At 36.6% G+C, this 26,096-nt stretch overlaps 1 protein-coding gene across 1 annotated transcript in view; it reads right to left on the reverse strand.

Moving 5' to 3' along the window:
• Nucleotides 1-26,096, reverse strand: part of RALGAPA2 (Ral GTPase activating protein catalytic subunit alpha 2) — a 209,898-nt gene that overhangs the window by 15,940 nt on the left and 167,862 nt on the right. The window contains exon 39 of the mRNA XM_063298698.1: nt 8,208-8,329. Within this exon, the coding sequence (XP_063154768.1) occupies nt 8,208-8,329 (122 nt within the window). The remainder of the gene's footprint in view (nt 1-8,207; nt 8,330-26,096) is intronic.

Below are 26,096 nucleotides of genomic sequence, written 5' to 3' on the forward strand. Positions count from 1 at the left end.
AGTCCAGTCGTGTCCGACTCTAGGGGGCGGTGCTCATCTCCGTTTCTAAGCCTTGGAGCCGGTGTTGTCATAGACACTTCCGGGTCATGTGGCCAGCATGACGACTCGGAACGCCGTTACCTTCCCGCTGAAGCGGTACCTATTGATCTACTCACATTTGCATGTTTTCGAACTGCTAGGTGAGCAGGAGCTGGGACGAGCAACGGGAGCTCACCCCGCCGCGCGGTTTCGAACCGCCGACCTTCCGATCGACAGCTCAGCGGTTTAACCCGCAGCGCCACCGCATCCCACTGTCTTAGTATAACCTGGTCGAAAAGAAAATGTAAGCCTACATAGAAAGCAGCTAAGGCCAATGAAGCTTAGTTTCTTTCTGTTTGGACCTACAGCTGAGAAAGGAGATGGTGATCCTGAAAGAAAGAAAACAAGACACAGGGCTTACCCCTTTGCTGTATGGTATGGCTTGTGGTTAATATTGGCTCCTAAAATCAAGTAAAGTAGGAAAAAAGGGTTTGCTACTTGACCCAGAGATCATGTTTTTTTTCAGTGACCTAGGATCTGGAAGGTTTTTTTGAAGTTACTACTTGTGACTACTTCAAAAGTCCTGACTCAGATATTTATTGATTGTTGTAGGCTGCCCAGAGTTGCTTTTTGTGAGATGGGCAGCCATAGAAATGTGATTAATAAATAAATATTTATATTTCTATAATGACTATTTTTATGTATTTGTATTTGCATGTATTTGTTATTTTACTGATTGTTGTACACCACCCAGAGTCACTTTTTGCAAGATGGGTGGACATATAAACGTGATTAATAAATAAATAAATGAATTTCAGGTGATACTCAGTTGTTGCTTATTTGGATAGGTTGTTTAATATGGTTTATTAAAAGTTTGAAAATTGTATCTGGAAGTATCATGCAGTTAGAGCACAAATATTGATATATCCAAATTTATTTCAGTCTCCCCAGAAAAGCTCAGAGTAATGTTTCTCTTTTTACAGTTGTGGACTTGTACATAAATATTCAGAACAAATGGGTACCATCCAATTAAACAAACTAAATCCTCCTTACTTTTTTGTCTTTACAGCACGGTGGAAGTTTGTATTTTTGGCAAATACGATAGAATATTGTTGCATGTGTTATGCCTTCCCATCCCCTCCATTTCTGAAGGGTTCTTAAACTAAGTTTTATACCAAAAAATGTAATTTAGAATGAAATATTTCTTTACCACTTGAATTTTGAACATGCCCCATTCTATATAATAACACCTTTTAGCATGAACTTGCCAGTCAAGAATGATTTTTCAAAATTCAAATGTAGTGGTCTTTTTGTCTCATCTTGCTTTTTAAAAAAAAAAAAAACTTTCTTTGCATTTCAACATTTACTTTTTTCTAATTTCTTTGTATTTCAATATTTTAACCATTAAATTTTTATATAATAAAATTTCTGGGAAGTTTTAAGATTGTCTTATTTATAACACATAGTGAGAATGTAACAGGTAAATTGGAGAGCCAGTTTTGTGTAGTGGTTAAGGCATCAGGCTAGAAACCGGGAGACCAGGAGTTCCAGTTCTGCCTTAGGCAGAAAACTAGCTAACTGACATTGGGTCAGTCACTCTCTCTCAGCTCTAGGAAGGAGGCAGTGGCAAACCACTTCTGAAAAAACCTTGCCAATGATACTGCAGGGACTTGTCCAGGCAGTCTCTGAGAATTGGACAAGATTGAACAGATAAAAAAATAACATGTAAATTACCAGAGAATGGGAAATCATGAAAAGGCTTTCTTTGAACAGCATGATTGGATTTAGGCATTCTGCTAAGCCACAGTTTGTCTAACCAAGATTTATGGAATAAGCCACAATTGGCTGGATCCACCCAATATACAAATCTTAAACAAAACAAACCATATAATGAACGATTGTAATATGTTAATCAAGCCAAAAAGTCACAGCCAATATACCAGTCTGAACTGGTGAAAGAAGTGCATGCTACATTGCTCATAAGTGATAAAGATGGATTAATTGGCATGTCTGAAGTGCAAATCTGATTTTTCAAGAAGAGACACAGTCCCATTCAGAACAGGCTAAATTCAGTCCTAAAGCTCATCTGAATCACCCAGATTCAGATGAATATACCAACTCTCCATTTTCTGGACCAAGCTTCATTTTACTGATAACAAAGAGTCTATCACTGAGCCAGATATCAGGTTAGTTTTTCTCATAATGTTGTCTAAATCAGATAAAAACAAGAAACATGGAGATGACAGCTCACTACAAATCCTCAGATAATTTCAATGATTCTTTTATGTTTTCTTTAGCATTTAAAATTCTTTAAAATTTGTGGCAACATTCTTAAATATCTTAAGTTATTCACATAGCACTCTATCTGCATTTCGAAATTCACATTTGATGTATACACATGTCAAAAATCCAACCTGAAGCAGAAAATCTTTTAAGTCTTACATAATCTTACAATAATACTTAAAAACACCCTTTTTGGAAATTCTGAGGTGATACAAGTTGCATGACCTTTTTATTGTGGAACTGCATTCCCAAAGAAGTTAGTCTAGCCCTAATTTTGTTTAGCATTACGTAGGTCATTAAAATTGGTTTGTTCTTTTCAGCTTTTGAAGCATTTTGGAAAAGTTGAATTCTACATTTTAATGTCTTCTTTAAAAAGTTTTTTCTACTGTTCTTAATTTCTTTTAAAATTGTTTATCACGTTGAAACATCTGTCAATCTACTTAAAAATAATCATGTAAAATAAGCAAAATGCATACTTGATTTGACCTCTACCCCATTCATATAAGGATAATTTCCAAATCTGGGGAGAGATTTAATATAGATACTTTACTGTTACAGTTATAGACCAATCATTACATTACATTACATTACACAACAATGTAAAAACAGAAGAAAAAATTATCAGCCAGGCCAGATAAAATTATATACAAGCCACCTCAATTATTTCTATCCTACTTTTGAAGTGTCTTCTCCAGCTATTGTTGTTGTGATTGTGCAAAACCCAACCACATCTCTAGAGAACTCTGGATTCTGATCAGCTAGCAAATAATTTAGGGGAGGTAGCTTGGCCCTATATGATATTCTTATGATATGGGGAGTTATGTATAGACTCCAGAAGCCTAATAAAATACAGTATGTAGTGCACAATCACATTCCCCATACTTTCTGTTTCTCTGGCTCAACATTTTCAGTCTTCTGGAAGACTGAAATCTACCCTCAAAGACCACAGATGGCAAAACATTATAGTGTGTCAAAATGATTACTCCTTTGCTCACAGACATTTATCTCTATGTTATAAAGATATCAAGGCTGGACCGAGCTACCCTTAACTCTCACAGGAATGAAGTAGGAGGGGACCTGGCTGATATTCTTTTGTAATTCAGTAACTCTAATATGTTGATTGAAGAACCATTTGGCACGATCAAATCCCATCAACAGCAGTACAGAAGAAGTAAGGCTGCAATAGTTTAAAACATAATGTAATTATTTCCCTCATGGGGACTGAAAACTATTTTGGAGGATTGAGCAAAACTTTGACAATAGCTGATACAATAAATCCAAGCTTGAGCTTTAACTAAAGTCATACCTGAATCTACAAATAACACCAAATTTGAGACACATTTTGCAATGTTTGCAATAATTCCTAAATTAGGAATTTAGACTGAAAGGTCTCTAATGATCCACACTCCTTACAGGCACAGGCACCATATAATCTTGGCTGCAAGTGCCCCTTTTTGTGTGAAAAAAAAGCCAGGACAGGTCTTTGGGCCACTTTATCACTTTAGCCTGTACTAAGTACATTTGGGACCCCCAGGAGCCTGAAACATGAAAAATAACTCCCCCAAAATATAAAGATCTAAAATTTCCCCTTACTTTGCCACTTTGTCCACTTGGTCTCTTTGCAAAATACTCTACTGGTGGTATCTTGATAGTTAATAACCAGGTCCTCATTTGCATAGTAGGAAGTAGTGGCTCCCAAAGTTGTTCTTAGTCCAATAATGGAAGCTGGGTCTCACCAACAGCACAACAAAAGATTTACTTATCAGGCTCCGCAGATGACATTCCTTTATTATGAGTCTCTGAACCAAATCATTAATAAAAATTGGGTAACAATGGAGCTGAAATACAACCTTTAAGGTAGGAACTAAGCTAGGCAATTGCCTATCCCTCTTGTTGCATGTAGGTATCTTCATGCAGCATCTTAAATTAATATCAGGAGCCTCTGACCGATGATCTCACTTCTTCGGAAGCTTGTTCCATCAAAGTACTGTTGAACTGAAAGCTGATTTAAGGTTTATATCTAGGATTCCTCAAGGTATGTGTACGTGTGTGTGTGTGTTCACGTATGCTGTACGGTCCAACACTGATCAGCTGTAACTAACAGGCCTGGTCTTCAGCTAGTATGTTCTACACACATGTTCTATATGTTACATATAACTCCTTTAAAAAAGGTTATGTTACTAAGCAGCTTATTTGGTGAGAACCTACTGTGGTGATTCTGGGTATTCTGTCAGGAGATGGTGCTGGGGGAATGTCTGTCTGACATCTGAGTCTATGGCATCCCATGGTTCTGTCTTGTCTACTTTGCTTTTTAAGAGCTACATGAAACTAACAGGGCAGGTCATCTGCGGCTTTGTAATAGGTATCATCAGTATCCTGATGATGCTCTATTGCTTCTTACAATCTAATTCCAAGAAAGCAATCAGCATCCTTGAATGTTGCTTAAATTTGATAACAGCCTGGGCGAGGGAGAACAAGCTGAAAATAAATTCAGGTAAGATGGAGGTGCTGTTGGTAAGGAGAAAACTGAACTCAGAGATTGAGATGAACCCTGATTTATATGGGGTTGCACTCCTGTAAGTGCAGGTTTATAGTTTGGAGCTGCTCTAGTTTTGCAGCTTTTTTTCTCACTTTTTTCTTTTTTTATTCTCTTTTGCCTTCTTTTAATTTAGTTTTTTAGTATTTCAAATTTGCTAAACTTGTTTTGTTTTGGTCACTTATTCTTCCCTTATCAACAAGTATAAAAACATATATATCTATACTCATACATACACATACAGACACACACACCAAGTAATAACATGATAGAGATTAATATTAAGTAATTTAGATTAAGACAGAAACATTTATTATAAAATAAATGCCTTGATGTATGCTTTTCCTTAATTTTTAAATTTCATTTCCAATGTTATATTTAATTTTGAGGAAAAAGCAAACAATCATAATACTTATTAATATCCAAAACTGTAATTAATATTGATAGAATATCCCCTTTTTTCTCTTATATATATGCATTACTCTAAGGTACCTAAATAGTAAACTATTAAGAATCTATTATATAAATATCACTGTATTGAAATAACGTATTGTATTAAAACTGAGTAGCTGGAGCAATAGATGGTCTATATGGCTAGAGTTAATAATACGTTCAAGGATCAAGCTAGTTCTGTATTAACACTTTATGGATATATCTTTAGTTTCTTCACATGTCATTCATTTAATTACTATTATGTGTATCATTAGCACATGTTTTTGGCTGTACTTTATCATATCTTTTGGTTGTTATATTTTACCAATAAAATATTAAACAAAACAAAACAAAAAAGTATTCACTACCTGCTACCTTTCTGTCAACATCTGCACACCTTTAAATTTCTCCATCCATTTCCCCCATCTTTAGTAAACATTCTACCATGGTATACCAATGAATGTAGTTGCTGTAGCACTTGCCATTTAGTGTAAGTTAAAATAGTTCACTCCAACTACTCCAGTCTTTGATAATATTAACTTTCAGATCCACATTATTCATTGCATTTTATAATCTTAACTAATATTTACTGCTAATCATTATGTTCTCAGCCAATAAAATGGCATCATCTGCATACAAAAATATACTACGTTCATATCCCCAGTCAACGTACCTTTACCATCAACACATGCATTCCTCATACATATTTTGATAATTACATTAAGCAACCAAGGAGACTTCACACATCCCAGTTCAATGTTGAACCATTTGCTAAGCATTCCACTTAATTTGACTTTGCTTCCACTATTTACCTCTCTTTATTATTTTTAGCAGACAACCTTCAACCCCATATTTGTGCAAAGCATTCCATAAGTCAATCCAACCCAACCAAACTTTATTATATGCTTTCTTTGAATCAACAAATGTAAAATAAGCTTTCATTCTTGCATTCATACATTTTCAATAACCGTTTGAAGAGCAAAAACCTGGTCTGATACCCTCTGCCCAGCATAAAACTGCACTGACTTTCCCAAATTTTGTTCATTTTAGTTCTTGTACTCTTTCAACCAAAATTCTGCCAAACACCTTGTCAGGTACATTTAACAAATTTCTCTGTAGTTTTTGCATTCTCTCTTGTACAAAGGAATAACAAGCATTCGTACAGTCATCCAGCATGGACACTCCATAAGTAAATCACATCCATATTTTAACTTTTTCCCAATTACACCTTCTGTACCTGCAGCCTTACTGTTAAGCATGTTGAACATTCTCTCACCATTTTTAACACTGTTTGTTGAGAGGAAGAGAAATCCGATTGGTTGCTTAGAGTTTGAATTTTATGAGATTTGCTGCCCACTATTCAAACTGACTGATCAATTCTTCCATCTCTAAATTGCTGCGAGTATTTTTCCCCCCTCATTATGTGCATGGATCTCAGAATGGCCAAAAAGAATTATGTGCAAACCATGTGTGTGTGATTTGTATATGCATTTCAGCTGGACGCCAGCTGATTCTCAGTTCTACTCAATCTATGTATACCATTTCATAAAATCTAACTTTCATGAATGGATTTTTTTATAATTTATTCTTTTCAGATAATTCTACTACTGTTATTTATTACTGCATGTAAACAGTTCAATTCTTTCACAATACTCAAATCATTAAATTGTTCTATAAAATTATGAAACTGTTTTGTAAGACAATTGAAAAGAATAATCTGGGTTTGATAGAATATATAAATTATATATACAAGTTAATTCACAGCTGCACATTTTAATAAAGATTAATCAAAGCTTTACTTATAAGCTTGCCTAGTGTTGTTTAGTATTCCAGTTCAACAAAGATCAATAGAGGCCATTCCCGTCTCTTGACGCCTCTCCAGGAAACAGAGGTGCGATTATGTAAATAGCGCTAGTTCCTCTATACTTCTGCCAGCTTGCTTATCTCCAAAGCCTTCTGCCTGCTGCCACTGGCGACCAATACAGTATGTGCATCTATCCTGTATCTCTTAACAAAGCTCGAGGACTAGAGCCAGTCATGTTAAACAGTGATGCATGTCTGGTTTTATTTGTAAAGTGATTCATTTCAGTACATTTGATCTCTGTTGTATTTAGTTCATATATAAAAACATAGCTGATCAGTTAGAATAAGAAAGAAAACAGATGCATCCAGACATTCACTGGTGCTTGGGATAATCCATTGACTCAACAATGCAACACAGTATTGCAATATAATTAGGAAATGTCAGTGTCACAAAATGGACACTGACTATAAGGAATAAAGGAATGTACATCAAGAAAGGCACCTGGTTTGCTTCCTGTTCTTTTTGCAAGAGAGCAGTAAATCATGAAATGCACCATCAAAATAAAACATTTATGTTTTAAAAACCACACATTAATATAATTAAATAAATTTATCTCATGATAAAAACTGTTGTAATGAACTGAATATATAAGCATTGGCATTGCCTGACAAAACATATTTATCTTGCACTCTCCTAGCATAATCCCCATTTAACATTACTAGCAATAGCTCCTACTGTGAGCGACTATTTTTTATAAGAATGCACTGATTCACAAATAGCTTTTGCACAACATATTCTCAGCTCAGCAAGAAGTCTACACTCTTGAATGAACCAGAACACATTAGTGAGAGAAAGTTCATTAACCTTGCTAGATTCAGAGGGTTAACAGGATAGTGAAAAAAGGAATCGAGTGAAAAGCTCTGTTGCAAAACAAATTAAAATGAATGTCATCATTCCTTTTGATATTCATTAGCTAATTCACGGAGAGAATGCTTTTCTTAAATTTGCAGCTATTTATCAGTGAAAAACAGGTGTACACCTGCTGTTCAAGTCCTTCTTAGTGATGATGATAATAATAATAGTAATAGTAATAGCAGTAGCTGTAGTACTAACAAATACAACACAGAGACTTACCACATCCACTACGGGAGTAACTGGGAGAGGGAGAGAAGATCTGAGCAGCAAAATCCTCAAATGTTAGTAGTTCCTTGTGATTCTGGATTATTGCATCAAGATATAATGCTCTTTCCTCATAACTGTTGGAAATAGGTTAAGGAAATACACTGTTACCAAGCCTCAACTATTCAAATTTGTATTTAAGACACAACATTTAGAATGAAAATTGTACCACAGTTGCTATTTTCTATTTCCAAAGCCACGGAATTCTAAGTGTTGCAATAATTAACATTTAGACTTTATTCATATGAACGTAATAATTTCAGTGCTAAACAAATTATAGTATTAAAAAGACTGGTTTTCAAATTAAATGTAATGGATCTTTATCAGTGATAAATTAAAATTATGTAACAATGAGGAAAAGTGTTATAATAGATATATACATGCACACATAATATACAATGATACATTTACATCAATATAGACATGCACATACATTTGAGCTACTGATTATGACTGGAAAAATTAGAAATGTTAACCTCTTTATTTAAAATAAGAATATATACAAATACTGACTACATTCTTAAGAGATGCTAATCATGTTTCAAGCCTGAGATTTTCCAGAAGAATTGGCAATTTCTTGAGCTATTCTAATTTTAAAAATAGAACATGTGTACACTCTAGTCTTAAGCATCTAAAACCAATGGTATTGCCTTTTAATTAAAACTCAGCAACCTGGAACACACACCATATAAATGCATAATCAAAAATCAGTCACTAATAAAACTTACAAGCATATCAAGCTGAAGCAACTTTCCAGCTGTCTTAACAGGACCCCTGCTTGTGATATCTTTTCACAGGGAAGGCAGCAAATCTCCCTTTTTGTGTGCAGCTTCTAATTTCTTTGATGGTGATTCATGTACTTAAAACAGCAGCAATAACATTTTGTACATATTTAGAACAGACTAATTTACCTTATATTGGATTTTATGAATTCAGTGGTCAATCAATATAATTATGTATATTATTATTTAGGTTAAAAATAGGTTTTTGGTTGTTTCCAATGTTTTTAAAATAGGAGAAAATTGCTTAGTTTTATGAGACTCCTACAGGGGTTGGAACAAAGAGTGAACCCTTTACCATACTCTTATATGTGTAGTTGTTAGTCCTTAAGGTGATACAAGGGTGTTACTTATGTGGCACATTTCGTTTAAAAGTTTAACAAAAGAAGGAACTTGTAAATAATTTATGAAAGGACAAATAACTATCTTTCTTGGACTCTATTATCCAAGTCAGCTGATCATTACATAAAACAAAACAAGGTCAACATTTTTTTTTCATATCCCTTCGTCATTATTGTGCAGTGACAGAAACTACCAAGGTATTTCACACAACGTACCTGCTTGTTTATTTATATCCTATTCTTAGGTACATTTAGAGATGCTTTTCTGTTATAGGCTGAACTGCTGATGACTTGATGCTAATGACTAGTCTGCCAAACTTCCTAGGAGAGAGGCACATGCCTAGAACCTATTCTAAAGGGACTGATGGATACCATTCACATCTCATTATGAACATGCTTACTCTGCCCGGCGCTTGGCTGTTGCTAGGGATCTCTATTCCACATTGACACAGCAAGTGCTGGTCCTGAACAGCAGGATGTTAGGCCTGAGTGGCCGTCTGGTGCACAGACTTTCTGACACTAAGCTGGCACGTGCTGGCGCAGCAGGGAAAAGCCAAGGCGTGACAAATTACTGAAAGAGCTAAGCTAAACTTATGGCTGAAAACCACCTGAGCCTGTGGACCTCTGTGGGCCTGCCATCTATCTTCAATTCCTTTCACCCTCACCCTTTCAGTCTGCAGTCTGCTTGTGGCCTCAGTTTTGTTGAAGCAGTTAAAACAAACCTTGTTTCCATGCTATATCTATAAACATAATAAATGGAAGAGATGCCGCAACAATGGGGGGGGTATATTGTAGATCGGAAAGCTTGATTAGCCAATTATTTTAAGGCATAATGAAATCAGTAATGATAATGCTACTTCAGAGGAGGATAAACATTCACCCAATACAGCCAGTGATAACCAACAGCATTTAGAAATTAATACAGATTTGTGAAATGGTACCCCCAACCAGCCCCTGGGCATACAGGTGGGATAGGCAAAGATCCACTGCAGTGGAGCTAATCTCCTGATACCTGCAAGAGGTCTTCTATATAGTTTTCTTGGTAGCTATGTGGAAGTACCACAGCTATTATCTCCTTCTGATTTAGACTGTAAACTCCCCAGTCTAGTATACAACTGCAGGATTTCCTAGTTAGCTTCCATCAAACTAAATTCAGCTGGGCTTTTTCAAGATCTGCTGAGATCAGCTAAGTGTTCCCAGTGGTAAATTGTCTAAATTACAATAATAATGAAGATAGTTGATATATTTTAAAAATTTCCTTAAGTGTAACATAGGGCAATTTTCTTATTAGACCATAATTAGAGAGTAATTTTAAAACCAATCTTTCCTGCATATTGAAGATAAGAATGTAAAAAATAGCAATATTCGACAGCAGCAAAGCCAACGAATTTTAAATCTCCTGCTATTCTCCTTGTTCATATTTTATTCTAGTTTCAGGTAGTTTATAATATTCTTAGGTTATTCTAGATGAAGTAACATACTAGATATTAAGTAAGACCTAGAATAATGCAAGTTAGTTTACTTTCATTTGTAACTAAGTCAATGAGTGTTAAACATTTAAGGGAAAATAAGATTTCAATAGAGAGCCAGTTTGGTGTAGTGGTTAATGCACAAGGCTAGAAACTCAGAGTTTCAGCCCTGCCTTGGGCACAAAGCCAGCTGGGTGACCTTGGGCCAGTCACCCTCTCTCAGCCCTAGGAAGGAGGCTGAAAAGCCTTGCCAAGAAAACTGCAGGGACTTGTCCTATAAAATTATGCTATTCACACAGATAATTTGGATAAGTTATTTTCTGGGTGCAAATCATGCATAGTGACTTGGAAATATACAGAAAAAGAACAGGAGCTTAATTTTTGTATCCTAAATACTAGCTGCAGTACGGATGCTGTGTGGCCAGGCATTATGCATATCTTTTAGTTTGATATATCTAAGAATGCTACTTGGAATCCACTACCTATCTTTTGGACCCATATCCTTTCTGGCTATTAAAAGCTATTAAAAGAATTATCTGTATCAGGGATGGAGAATTTCTTTGGCCACATTTTTAGCTGCATTCACATGTACAGTATGTAACATTCTAGGGGCTATGTGCTAGGAATGGTTAGTATCCAAGCAACGTTCTGAGTGTCCCTTTCTTCCTCTGTCAACATTAGCCGTTCACAATTTCCCTTGTATTCTTTGCTGCCTGCCAGGGAAAGGAGCTGAGGAGCTTGATCATAGGAGTATTCTAAAGCAAAAATGGGCAACCTTTTTTAGCTCCTGCAGCTGCATCAGTTGGCAAGTTGATGACTGTACACATGTATGTGCATCCATTTTCTCTCTCACTCATTCACCACTGCATTGCCTTCCCTTCCCAGCAATCCTGATCAGGGGTATTGCGAGGAAGTGGGGAGCATTATTATGTATTTTTATTTATCAGATTTATAATCTATGCTTCGTTTGGAGGTCAAGGCAGCCAACACCTTAACCATTACACCACATTCCACTGTTTCTCAGTGGTGAACACTGAAGGATTTGGCTTTCAGATAGCTGGTTTTATGCTGTAGGAAGCCAGTGATTTTGAGCAGGGTAGCTGGAAGGAGAGGGAACTCCCTCTTTCTCCTTCCCTGCACTTTCGTTCAAGATATATTGAAGTCCCATACCAGTAGCAGCAGGAACCAGCATTCTTGCATAGGGATACAATGAGGGGGAAGCAACAAGTTTTTCCCTAACATCCTACTCAACATTACCCACTGCTAACAGCAATAGAGAATGATCTATTCCCCATTGGCAACCATACTGTTGGAATGGAATACTATTGGTGCTAATCCGAAAGATCTAGCAATATAGATCTTGTTTAATTTTTTTTAAAATTGACACAAATAGAGCCTGTCATTAGTGTCAGCATAATACACATCATGTATAACAAGAAGACAGGCATACAATTGCAAAGTTTTTGCTTTATTGGTTTGTCATATTCTCTACTACTTTAAGCAGGATCTGCCCTGGGGACTCTTCCACCTGAAGCACTTTGATGGCAGTGTTTTTCCAAAATAGCACTGCTGCTTAGTAGGCATATGATAAACAATACAGCATGATAGCTACCCTATTCATAATATGAGCACAAGGTACTGATTTGTAATTGCAGTATTACTCATATTTTGCTCTACGAAACTAGTGATTTTCTGAAGGTTAGCTGAGAGGGACATATATTTGGTGATTAATAGCATTGTGGTTGCACACTCTCATTACTGTTATCTATGAACATGAATAGATTTTCAAAGATCACTACAGGTATTGCAATTTGGTATTTCTTAAAAAGGAAAATACTGTAGTTTCCCATCACCAGTTCTCATCTCTTGATTTTTCTCCTTCCCTGGACAAACTGCCTGCTCTCCAGCAATTTCACAAGCATGTATTACTTGCAAACTCAGTAACTTCCACAGAGTTTCTCAATGATTGTGCTCACATAACAGGGTTAACCTAATTACTTGGTTAACACATTTTCTGTATTTGCACAATACCTGAATCATAAACAAGTCAGATGGACTGAGTTGGCAGATCAAAGTCCTATAAAAAAACCTAACCAAGGTTATTACTAAGAAACCTTGGTATACACAAATGTAACGTAGCTGCTAGGTTTAAACTGACCTGGTTAGGTAAGTTGTGCAAACATAGCCAATGCTTACAGAAAATTTCCTATAAAGACAATAATAAAGTCAAAATCTTGAAGGCATGGGAAAAAATATTTTGAAAGGAAAAGAGGGCCACAGTGACTGATTAGAACATGTACTGTGTTCCAAGGGTGAAGCAATCCTAACACTGACAGGATACTACTCCCTATAGATCCAATCTATACAGCTAATCATCAAATCACAGACTATTACTGATACCAGTAACCTTTTTGATTACGTTTTATAGAAAACTATACAAAATATATTCTAGAAGTCTAAAGAGTTTAAAGAATAATTACAGAGAAAGTGTAGACATTATTTCTGTATTATTTTATAGCTAACCAGGAGATTTTACTAAACCTTGTAAATAAATATAACACGTTATACCCTTAAAAACATATTCTCCTAGGTAGTTTAGATGTGAAATGCCACATATGGTTACAGTCCATCGAAAACTATAGCTACATAACTTTAAAAGAAAAAAATGGTGTAAACAGAACTCTTTTCACTGGCAAGCAATTGTTTAAACCGCACATAAGAATTACCATAATATAGTTTTGATTAGTATATGAATTTCAGAAGATTAAAGCCTAGAAACAAATATTCAACTCATGTAATTAAAGGATTATAATTCTAGAACACTAACACAGTAAACCTTCAATTTAACAGAGTATTAGAGAGAAAGAGGTGTCCATTAAAGTCGAATGCTTGCTAATCCAAAAGGAATTTTAGACATGAGCAGAAGCATTTAGCATATAGCTAGATTTTGTGCCCTACTTCCAAAGTCTGCTAAATTGAGATCTGTTAAATAGAGGGTTTATTGTAATGATTTTGCAGATTAAGTCACAAGACTATTCATATTCAAATGCAACATGGTTTAATGTCTGTTCTGAGAACAGGACTATATTTTATTCACATGTAAACACTCATAGAGAACTGCTACACCGGATCAGTTAACACAACAGAGCCGTTTTGATCCAGCAATACTGCTTGATTACAACTCAAGAGATCTGGTTTATGAACCAAGAGAACATTTTAGATGTTTGAACACAAATTACTCAATTGCTCATTTAACTAGCAGGCAATCTTAAGGGAAGGCCCCCAACTTTATATGTCAATGGGCCAACGTGAAACATAACATGAGGATGCTTAAGAAAATGGCTGGAACAAGCAGTTTGCCCGTTCATTGGATACGTTCCGACATAAAATTTATTTACCAAAAGGCAAAAGGTGAGGGTGTTCCTTATCATCCTCTCCAGTTTCCCAAAATACCCAGCTTCCTCTTTTTGTTTTGGAAAGGAAAATTTACAAAGCCCCACACTGCAACCACTCATAATTTTCCTGAGAATTCACATAACCTACATGAAATTCAAAGACACTTTTGGAAATAAGGATGGTTATGGAGGATTTACAGCATGTCAGATTTCTTTTTTAGTTCCTGCTTTCAAGACAGAAAATGCTCCACAGTTATTTATTACTGCTTTTTCTCCAGGACAGGAGTCATGTATACTGACTTGCATGATAGTCATACTGTAGTGCACAAAAAGTACACAACTAGGAAAGCCTTGAAATATAAAACATACAGTTGCTAATGTCCCAATAACATTGGGAGTAGGATGAAAGTAATGGCTATATAGGTTGTAAACATACAGCTACTGGACAGAGATAGGAAAACCAAGATCTGGGTTGCAAAAATCTGGGCAACCACTAGATGGAAGCAAAGAGAAACCCTAAGTTACAGAAATCTTTGAAGGAGAGGGGAAAGAGATTGTAAGTTACTTAAATTTTTGTTGTACAACAGAACGATTAACAATAAAAAGATAAAACAAATGGCAAGGGGAGATCTTAAAGTGTCTAAGATTCACAAATCCACCAGAAAGAACATCCTGAACCCCTTCATTCTGAAAGGCAGACTAATAATTTTATTAAAATTGCAGTAATATCTAATAATGGCAAAATCGTTAAAATATGGGTAATTTTTAATACTTACAAGGGTCTGAAAATGGGCAGGGCAGAGGAAGGAAGGAAGGAAGGAAGAACAGGAATGGACAGAAGTTTATATGTGAATATATTTGTGGATCTGTGGATAATCTGTAGTAGACAGACAATGATTTCTGCTTTATAATTTTTTAGTAATACTAGCAGCAAAAAAGTGAGTTCCCCTCTCTATCAGTTATATTGCTGAAGTAAAGAGCTTGGATAGGTAACAAAAATGCAAGCTTTTGTTCAGTTTTCTTTTCCTCCTATGGAACAATTTTATGCTCTATTCAATTAAAATAATATAGCTTTTGGACTAGGCTTCAGTTTGATGGATTTCATGGTTGTGCCAAAAAACAGTGTTGATCCTGCAAGCCATAAGATTGCCTACCACTGATATACAGTTTTCAATTAGGTGGTAAGATTGCTGTCCCTGTCATGGTAATGTTACAGATAGGCAATTACTAAAATAGCTTGGACTTCTGTAATCTCTGCCTGCAAAGCAGATGTTGATTCCCAGCTAGGGCTTGAAAGGATTCCATTGTTATAAAGAGGCTGCAAGTGACTTCATCTAGAAAATCTAAAATGAAAGCAAACTAAAGATAAATCAATGCATTTACAGCTGCTGCTACTTGTGTTCTGCAATTACAGACAAATCAAACTAAGTATTTATAATTATATAATAGCATAAAGAGGGAAGGCATATCACAGCAGCCAATACTTATTCCTTGACTGAAAAAAATCTGGTATATAACCTTATACAAAGTATGACAAAATATATTTCTTTCAGATACCACAAACCATTTAAGATAATTCCTTAATTGTAACTTCAAGTTTGCTATCACATTTTCCTTTAGAGTTCCTGAGAAGATATGGTCCTATCACCTAAAATAAGGGTTCATAACCTTTTTCTTTATACAGACTACTGCATTATCAAGAGATTTGGAGGTCCATTATACAGAATAAGCTTGGGCTCAGCAATATGGAGCCTGCATGCACCTTGAGATGGTATTCATAGGAGCTTAAAATTAAGTAAAAATGTTTTTTTAGTGGCTGAATTGATTGCCAAATCTCATGAAATTTTTGATGTAGCTGTCCAAAACCTTGTGAAATTGTGAATGAGAATACCAAAATTCAGTAATCTCTAAGATTTTGGTCATTGAAAAATACAGTTTGGAGCCTGCACCAGAGGCCAAAAACAGCAAACCTGCAGGCCACAGGTTGTGAACTTTTGCCCTAAACTATCATGCATAATTGCTTAAATGCACATAACATGAAAAGGAACATTGTTTGGAGATTGGACTCCTATGCATATTTACCAAAGAGCAAGTCCTGCCTTCTTTGTTGATATCTACAAGATCTCACAGAATGTCAGAATCGTTGAGTTTAAAGGGGTTATTTAGGCCAACCTCCTGCTCAGAGCAGGAATCCAAATTAAAGTATCTTTGACAGATGGCTATCTAGTCTTTGCTTGAATACACCCAGTGAATAGGAGTCTACCAATATTCTGGGTAATTGGTTCCACTTGGAACTATTATTGTTTTTTGAACATTTAACCAGAATCTGCCTTCTTGTAACTTAAATCCATTATTCCATGTTTTGTACTCTGGAATGATGAAGGGCAGGTCTTGACCTTCTCTATGTGTGACATCCTTTCAGGTATTTAAAGAATGCTATTACTTCCTGTAATTTGGAAACCTGTGCAGATACAGTTTAAAAATACATTTGTCTTTTTTTGCAGCCATATTCTGTTGCTGAGTCATTTTCAGTTTGGAATCAACTATTATTCTAAGATTTTTTTTCAGAACTACTACTTCAAATTTACATTATAACAGAGAAGATGGCTTTTTAACTATTAGAGATGAAATTCTGGAATGCTTAACTTTTTAAGAAATGGGAGTTTGAAAAAAACATTATTGGTTTAAAGAATGGATAAGTTTGCCTTTATTGCAAGCAAACCAGATCCCAGTCCATTTCTTTTGAATAGATGTTTTTTTAATCCTAAGAATTGAGTTATACATAATTGGGATCATGAAAAAATACCTTACTAAAGAACCAGGTTATTCCCTTTCACCAGTAAAAGTTACAAGGCAGCCCTAAGGCCAAACAGGCCCTTCCCCACTACTGTGTTAAAAGGCCACCCATCTGTCCTTGAGTTCGCAGGAAACAATGCTGGCATGAAATTTGCTGCCCAACTTTTATTTATTATTCAAATTTTGCTACTGCCCATCTCCCCCAAAAGAGGGACTGTATATTGTTGCTCCTTACTCTGCCTCTACTGCGTCTGTTCTGAGTAACTCCTGAATGACACTGTCTGGATTATGCATGTGGAAAGCATGTTAGGCAAACTGTTGAGTTCCCTGGCTTTGCTGGTTTTCCTCTTCAACATATCACCTGCTACTGGGGAAAACACCTACCAGTCATGGCACTGCTATAGGAACAAGGCAGGTTGAACACCAGAAATTGGACAGAAGCCTCTAGGCTGCTTTGTGTGCCCCTGCTCAACTCCTTTCCGTCAGAACACAAGTGTAATATTGTTTTTTAAAAAACCAAATCAGAATCATAAAGTGAACTGAGTCCCCTGCGGTATCTCCTAAGAGTGGTTCTCACATCATTTCACTCTTCAGCCTTGCACAAAACTAGCAGGGGCAAAGAAAAAATACTTACAATTTCAGTCTTATACACGTTTGTCCCAAATTAAATAATTCTAAATTTCTCCCAAATAAGATATGTGTTCTATTACTCTTGTGAAAATGTGTCAGACCACAGAGTTGCATTCTAGCAACCAAATGGACACACCCTGATAGTTTAGGGTTTGGGATTTTTTTTTACAACAATCCACGCTAAATCTTTTAACTGCTATTTCATGTGCTGGTATGTCCCATTTTTTATGGAGACAACTAAAAAACAGCAGCAGAACAGGAGACTGAGGGCTGGAGGGGAGGAGGCATACCTGCTTCAATCTGAAATGGCCAAATAGTGCCACTGTTTACACTTACTCGTTATCTAAATTCACTTCTGACATAAAGGGTGGTGAACAGAATACTGTATATGAGTTTTAGTTGCATCAGAATATCACTATAGGTAAGGATTGACTTGAGCCTGTCTCACACATGGATGGGGGATGAAATAAAAACAATGACACGAAGCAGCATCTGCAGCAAGCCAAAATGATACATTGTATATACGATATGTACACAGTCATGTCATGACACAAATCCCACCCTTATGTCTTTGTGTCTTGATGTCTCATGTGTTGGATGAAAAGCATTTGTGCATACACATCACCATTCCCAAGAGGGAGAATCTAACCTGAGGAATGATCAGTGAGGGAGGTACATCTACAACAGAAAGGAACTTTATTTAAGGAATTACATGATAGCAATAGGCAAAGCCTAACATCTAGCTAACTACATCCTATGAGGATAAAACTCAAGAGACCAAGGGCATGCTTGGGAATAGAGGAAGAAGTAGTGACTTGAGATTAGCAATCTTATTGACAAAGAGCAGACAGAGTGAGGAGGAGAGAGAGATTAAGTCCTTAACTTTTGATCTATACCACATTGCCTTTATAGTCAATAGATTGTAAGATGCCGAAGAGTCAGTCCAAACTGAAGTCACACTTCCAAGCATTCTGTAATTTGCAGTATTACATCATGACACATTTGTCAGTTGCCCCCTTGCTGCTTTGCAGATGCCCATGATGTCATATAGACGGCCCCCGCCAAAAAAAAAAAAAAAAAAAAAAACCCAAAAAAACCCTTGTTGCCATGGCATGTTTGTGTCAGGAGGTACCAGGGACATGGCTTTAATATAAGAAGCAGTTTCTTCTATTCTTAAGAACTGACTAAGCAGAAGACAAGAAAGATTTCACATATGGTTACAGATTTCATTTGAAAGTGGGGAACCCACAACGGTCCAAAGTCTGCTACTGTTTTAGAAAATAAAGCAGCTCCTGAGAATGCAAAAGTAGCTATTGTTACTCTAAAACATCTGGGTCAGCTGTTTGAGCCATTTGGAGCTATTTATCTTTTCTGTTTTCAGTCCTTTTTTTTTCTGTTTCAGTGCTATTTTAAAAAAAAAATTACACAGGTAAACTAATGGTCCAGAGACAGGGTTACTTACATACAAAAAAAAGAAGAGTCAAGAGAGCTAATAGGTGCATCATGTTGGGATATACAGTACATTTCCAGATTCTAAACCTACAAGCCATACAATGATTTACTTCCCTGTAACATTCAGCAAGGCCTAGGAGAATGCCTCCTCTCATATTTAATGTCTTTTTTGTCTGTGGTTTCATTTTAATTATATCTGCTACTCATATTCAAGATAGTAAGTTCCCCATGAAAGTAACCTTAACCTTATATACTTTTATACATTACTGAATACTTGAATTAAATTAAAATACTGTTGCTCACATGACTGCATGATTGCTAATAGGTATAAATGGAGATCACAATGTACCCTGCCATCTCTTGATAATTTTTTTTCAATCTCTTATTTAAAAAGGCAATTCCTTCTTTTTTTAAGCAAACACCCAACATAATACATATATTAGAAAAATCCTAGTTCTGAGATCAAACATCTGGCTTTTATTCTAAAATATGGGAAGAATTACATACATTTCATATCTTAGTTAATACAAATTAAAATGTCTTCAAATTTTGCTTCACAGAGAATGGTGTCATTTTAAATAATGAATGCACAGCTCTTTCTGGCAGCACACCTTCATAAACTGAGAATTAAGTTGAACTCTTTTTTCCAAATCCAATGAAAACAATCTGAACCCAAATTCTTGAGTCCAGTTTCTATTAACCAACAGCGCTTGTCTTGCCTTGAAATTTAATTTCAACTTGTTCTCTCTCATCTAGCTTATCAAATGTAGGCAAGCATACTGACTGCCTCCTTGGAGTCGGTGGAGCAGCAGGGTATGATCAATACATTAATGGCATCTCACTCCAAATTTCAGAGTGACCTTCTCCAGCAATTTCGTATACATATGAAACATCAGGAGGGACAAGACGGAACCCAGATGAATGTTTAACAATATTTCCCCTGACCACCTTGACAATCCTAAAGGAAGAATAGGAATTACTATGAAACAGTAATTTTATAGTAGCTTCAATTTTCTCAGATGATCCAAGAAAGATAACATGGTGGTGGTACTGAAAGCTGCCAGGAGGATTAGCAGTGATGCTCAACCTTCATGCGTTTAGCCTCTATCATCCACCAAGGTGACCAGATCTAGATGAACAGTATCATCCAGAGGCATTTTAAAGTGTGTACCACCACCACCTTTCCCAGAAATGGAATGTTTGAGACTGGCCTATAATTATATATATCTCCTGGAAAATTAAGGGTTTTCCCCCCCATTTTCTTAGAGGATTTTTCACTGCCTCATTTAGGAAAGGAGGAATATATCCCACCAGGTAAGGAAGCATCAATAAGCTTCCTTAATCATGGTGCCATCCCATCCTGGCCAATTGAATCAAGGAGTTTAAAGCCTTCTTCTCTCCAGACACTATGTCCACATCCTTGAAAACTATAAGCTGAAAACAAACCTCAAGTAACCAGAGTAGATGTCAAAGTTACATCATCGTGACCTATTCCAATATGTGAGTCTATTTTGAGTCCAGTCTGACTGTCATTTTTGGCAAATAATAAGGCAATTTATTCCCAGCAAGTTACCAGCTCTTCTGACCTGCCGCTCATCATCTTGAGGAAAAAGATGGTGCATTGTACAGATGAGTAACACTAACCAAGTCTGTGCGTATTACCACTGGGACCAAGACTTTCCTTGTCCCAAGATTTCCCACACTTATGCTCCGAATGTCTGCCCATCCATTTTACATTAAAAAAATTGGCTGATTTGACTCTGCAAGAGGGGCATCTCCCCAGACCGTCTCTTATTCTGTAGATCAGCCAGCACTGATCTATGGTGTCAGTTAACTGGGACTTACAAAATGACACAAAATGTCGTAACACTGAAAATATTAAAGGAGATCTTTGAAGAATGGAGCCAGAAATGAGTAGCTACAATACAGCATCAGTAATGATGTCTGATTCTATAGATAATGTCCAAAAGATATTGAGGGAATGACAGATGTGGAGCAAATTTTGTCTGACAAGAGAGAAAAAATACTGCAAGTGGAACTACAAATGACAGGCCAAGAGAATGTTCTGGAAAAGGACATTTCATTGGATATACAAAAGAAACTGGCAGAAATTTTAAAAATTAAAGGGGAAATACAAATGACAAAACATGAGAATGACATGGAAAATGTTTTCTTATTGGATCTACAAAAGAGGCTTGTTAAACCCTTGAAAAAGTCTGTGCGATGGGATAAAGAATTGAAGAAAAATCAAATCCTACGACTACTAGAATGACTAAAGATTAAGATTGTTAGAAGTAAAAGGATGGAATATAAATTGGCTTATTTGATCAAGGTTAAAATAAGATTTCTTATTTTGGCAACCCTTTACTGACACCAGGATTGGAAAGTTGATGTTTCATGGATTTGCTTATAGATAAGGGGTGGGATATGGGATGAAGAGATACCTGTTTGTAACCTTATAGGGGGTGAAGAGTTACTAATGTGTCTATACTTGTTGTAATAAAGGTTGGAAGTCACTTCTTTATATATTTTTCATCTTTATCATTTTATTTCTTTTTCTTCATTTTTCTTCTTTCTTGCACTTTTTCTTCTTTCTTACTATTCTTTTTTCTTTCAAGTTTAGTTTGTATTCGTTTTTACTACCATAATCAGAATCCTTAATAAAAAATTATATACAGAACCTCTTTCCTGCCAAAATGTCTGGAGGGACAAGAGTTTATTCACCACCAAAAACATTATAGCTTATAGCTCCTTGGTGGGGCAAGGGATTCCATCTCTGTTCAGCTGGTTTTCCTCTTGGTTATTTCTTCCTCCCTCCGTGCAAAACGGAAAACTAAACTCTTGGATACAGAAATGCATATGAGCACTATGCATTGGCTGTCTGTATCATTATGAATTAAAGAAAGGAGAATTACTGCTATTTCTTTGATCCATAATTGAAATACAGTAACACTAAAAGAATTTTGTTTGGGTTTCAGAAGATTTTTCTGAATTAATTTCCTAGCATGCAGCACATTTTAGTTATTTGCTATATTATCTATAGCCTGGCAGGGTGGTCTTAGTTTATAGCAGGCAATGGTGAACTTCCTATTCACTTATATATTTTTAAAAAAAGTTATTTTATGTACAACTGTGGGAAAAAAAACCCTTTAATTGCTGCAGCAGTACTTACTCTTGTTTCCCTGGAAGTAAAAGCCATATATTTTATCCAGGAAACTAATACACAAAAGATAAGCCTCTTCTATAACATAATCATAAACAAAGGAAGGACAAGCACATGGCAGTTCTCTCTTGCGCAGATTCACCTTTCTCCCCCCGCTCCCCACACTAACATAGATCACTGAAAGAGACACAGACCACCAAAAGGGATCGGAAGGACACCTGGAAGGAGGGTTGACAAAAAGCACTACATCTCAAGGTGGACTAGATGAATGTCGCCCATCCTTCACTGAACTGCTTTAGGACAACTGTTACTGTTAAGCCTAGTGCACTTCATAGGGCTGTTGTGAGGACAAAGATGAAGGAGAGCTTTTGTTCCTGGAGGAGATGCTGGATAGAAGTGAAACAAACAAACAAACAAACAATGTTACTCAAGTTTAAAATTGGACTGATTGGCATTTAAATGACTATGCAAATCTGGCATTTAGGAATAGCAGCTTGAGCAGGCTGAAGCACCCCACCAGAGTGTGGGTAACTTTGGAACATCTACCACTTTCCTTTGGGAAGCTGTCAGCTGTTTTCACTTTATCAGAGCAATCACCATTGTGTTGTGTTTGCTTGGTGGCAAGGAAAAGCAGCTGGAAATGGAAGATTTGAGTTAGGGATGAAATTGAGGGTGGGGAGGTTTAGAGATTCCTCCTTGTTCACCAGGTGACACAGAAGGAGCCAGAAAAAGCGAGTGAGAGGCTGGACAAAGCTAAAGTGAGGTGAGAAAGCAACAGGTCTGGTTGAATATATATTGTGTGGCAGGTTATTTGTTTTATTTGAATAGGCTTGGATGGCCACTGGATGTTTTATCCCTATCGGTCTTAGAGATAGAAACCACCAGAACAAATAACCCGAAAGCTTCTTTCCTCCTCCTACATTTCATCCCATGACTGCAACATCAACCACCCCCTCCTTAGCTTACCTCATCCATTTCATTCTTTGAAAATAATTCAAACATTTCCACACTTTGATTGGCTTAATATGGAAATAAGGAGCCTGAGCTTTAAAAGGCTATACAGATTTTTTTGTAATGTAATATAATCATTCAAAAGTTACAATATAAAGAAAGTTATGCTGTAATTTATAACATTTTCAGATTTCTTGACATTTCAAAGCTCAGTCAGCATTGCTTCCAACAACATCCCTGAGGAAGTTCTTTGATCTGTACTTTTTTGTTCTGGCTATTATTTAGTGCTAACATATTCAAAGATTAACTAGGATCATGCATTCATATTTTGCCAAGCTCAAGCAAGAACTATTAAACCAGAGCAACATTTCTATATGAAGAGACAATCTTCAGATCAAAACGATGGGCAGTTCTCAATGAAAAGAGTGAAAGTGAACATTAGCACATCAAAGGCACTTGTCTATAAAAATAAGACATGGCACACACTTTAATCTTTTTTGACAATCTATTCATGAATGGGGAGACTTCTGACACAACTGTGAATACATAGCACAAGGGAATCTTTGCCAAAATAAAAGCAGCACAGAGCGCTACAACTTTCGAACAATTAAGATCACAGCTTTCAAACACCCCAAATCAAAAATTATTTAATTACAAACAAGTATCAGAAATTTCAGTTTCTTTAATAAAAATATGCAAAATTGTTAGACACAGAAACATGCACACACACATTAGAACTTCATTATTTAGATTGCAACAGCTCTGATCCATGGAATCAAAAGCTCAGCAATTGGTTTCCCTTCTGCCTTGCAGGACTGATTATTGTATACCACCAGTAGTGAACACAAGATCCCTTTTGCCTATAGTCTGCCTAGTCACTTCCCAGAAAATTATTGCCTTGTGACTAAAAGTCCTTCAGGTGGAATCACTTCCTTGCTCATACAATAACTCTCCTTAGATTAGCATAGGAAGATAACACATTTATTTGTGGTATTAATGTTTTTATTTGAGTCATGGTTGATTGCTTTTATGTATAGTCACATTTTCTTATTTTTCATCATATTGTTATACTTTGATTCTTGTATTTCTGCTATCATGGCAGAAAGGAAAGCTTATCGGTTAAGTCTTCCAAATTATTTGTTGTTGGTTCTTCTAGTAACGCAAGTGGTTTTGCTGCATTTATGGCACGTACATTGACATCTAATATTTTTCAAAAGAAATGATAAAGACATTTGTTATTACCAAGTGTTGTGTTTAAATGGTTACTTTTATATTTAACTGGTACTAGCTAGCAAGTGGAGTGACTTTGCTTTATAATGAAACTGTGTAATAGCAGCTTTGGAGATAAATAATTTCTATTTGCATCTACTACAAAAACAAAATGGAAAATGTAGATTTCCTTTACCAATGCTAGGTGGAGTATTTGTTGTTGTTTATTCATTTAGTCGCTTCCGACTCTTCATGACTTCATGGACCAGCCCACGCCAGAACTTCCTGCCGGTCATCAACACCCCCAGCTCCCCCAGGGACGGGTCCGTCACCTCTAGAATATCATCCATCCACCTTGGCCTTGGTTGGCCCCTCTTCCTTTTGCCCTCTACTCTCCCTAGCATCAGCATCTTCTCCAGGGTGTCCTGTAATAATATAATGAGAAGTCATTATGTGGCCAAAGTATTTCAGTTTTGCCTTTAATATCATTCCCTCAAGTGAGCAGTCTGGCTTTATTTCCTGGAGTGGTTTGATCTTCTTGCAGTCCAAGGCACTCTCAGAATTTTCCTCCACACCACAGTTCCAAAGCATCGATCTTCCTTCTCTCAGCCTTCCTTATGGTCCAGCTCTCGCAGCCATATGTTACTACGGGGAACACCATCGCTTTAACTATGCAGACCTTTGTTGTCAGTGTGATGTCTCTGCTCTTAACTATTTTATCGAGATTGGTCATTGCTCTTCTCCCAAGGATTAAGCGTCTTCTGATTTCCTGACTGCAGTCAGCATCTGCAGTAATCTTCGCACCTAGAAATACAAAGTCTTTCACTGCTTCTACATTTTCTCCCTCTATTTGCCAGTTATCAATCAAGCTGGTTGCCATAATCTTGGTTTTTTTGAGGTTCAGCTGCAAGCCAGCTTTTGCACTTTCTTCTTTCACCTTCATCATAAGGATTCTCAGTTCCTCTTTGCTTTCAGCCATCAAAGTGGTATCATCTGCATATCTGAGATTGTTAATGTTTCTTCCAGCGATTTTATCCAGCCTTGGATTCCTCAAGCCCAGCATGTCGCATGATGTGTTCTGCGTACAAGTTGAATAGGTAGGGTGAGAGTATACAGCCCTGCCGCACTCCTTTCCCAATCTTAAACCAGTCTGTTGTTCCGTGGTCTGTTCTTGCTGTTGCTACTTGGTCATTATACAGATTCTTCAGGAGGCATACAAGATGACTTGGTATCCCCATACCGCTAAGAACTTGCCACAATTTGTTATGGTCCACACAGTCAAAGGCTTTAGAATAGTCAATAAAAGAGAAATAGATGTTTTTCTGAAACTCCCTGGCTTTTTCCCTTATCCAGCAGATATTGGCAATTTGGTCCTTAGTTCCTCTGCCTTTTCTAAACCCAGCTTGTAGATCTGGCAATTCTCGCTCCATGAATTGCTGAAGTCTACCTTGCAGGAGCTTGAGCATTACCTTACTGGCATGTGAAATGAGTGCCACTGTTCGATAGTTTGAACATTCTTTAGTGTTTCCCTTTTTTGCTATGGGGATATAAGTTGATTTTTTCCAGTCTGATGGCCATTCTTGTGTTTTCCAAATATGCTGGCATATTACCTTGACAGCATCGTCTTGCAAGATTTTGAACAGTTCAGCTGGGATGCAC

The sequence above is a fragment of the Candoia aspera genome, chromosome 3, assembly GCF_035149785.1.
Source record: "Candoia aspera isolate rCanAsp1 chromosome 3, rCanAsp1.hap2, whole genome shotgun sequence".
Classification (NCBI taxonomy): Eukaryota; Metazoa; Chordata; class Lepidosauria; order Squamata; family Boidae; genus Candoia; species Candoia aspera.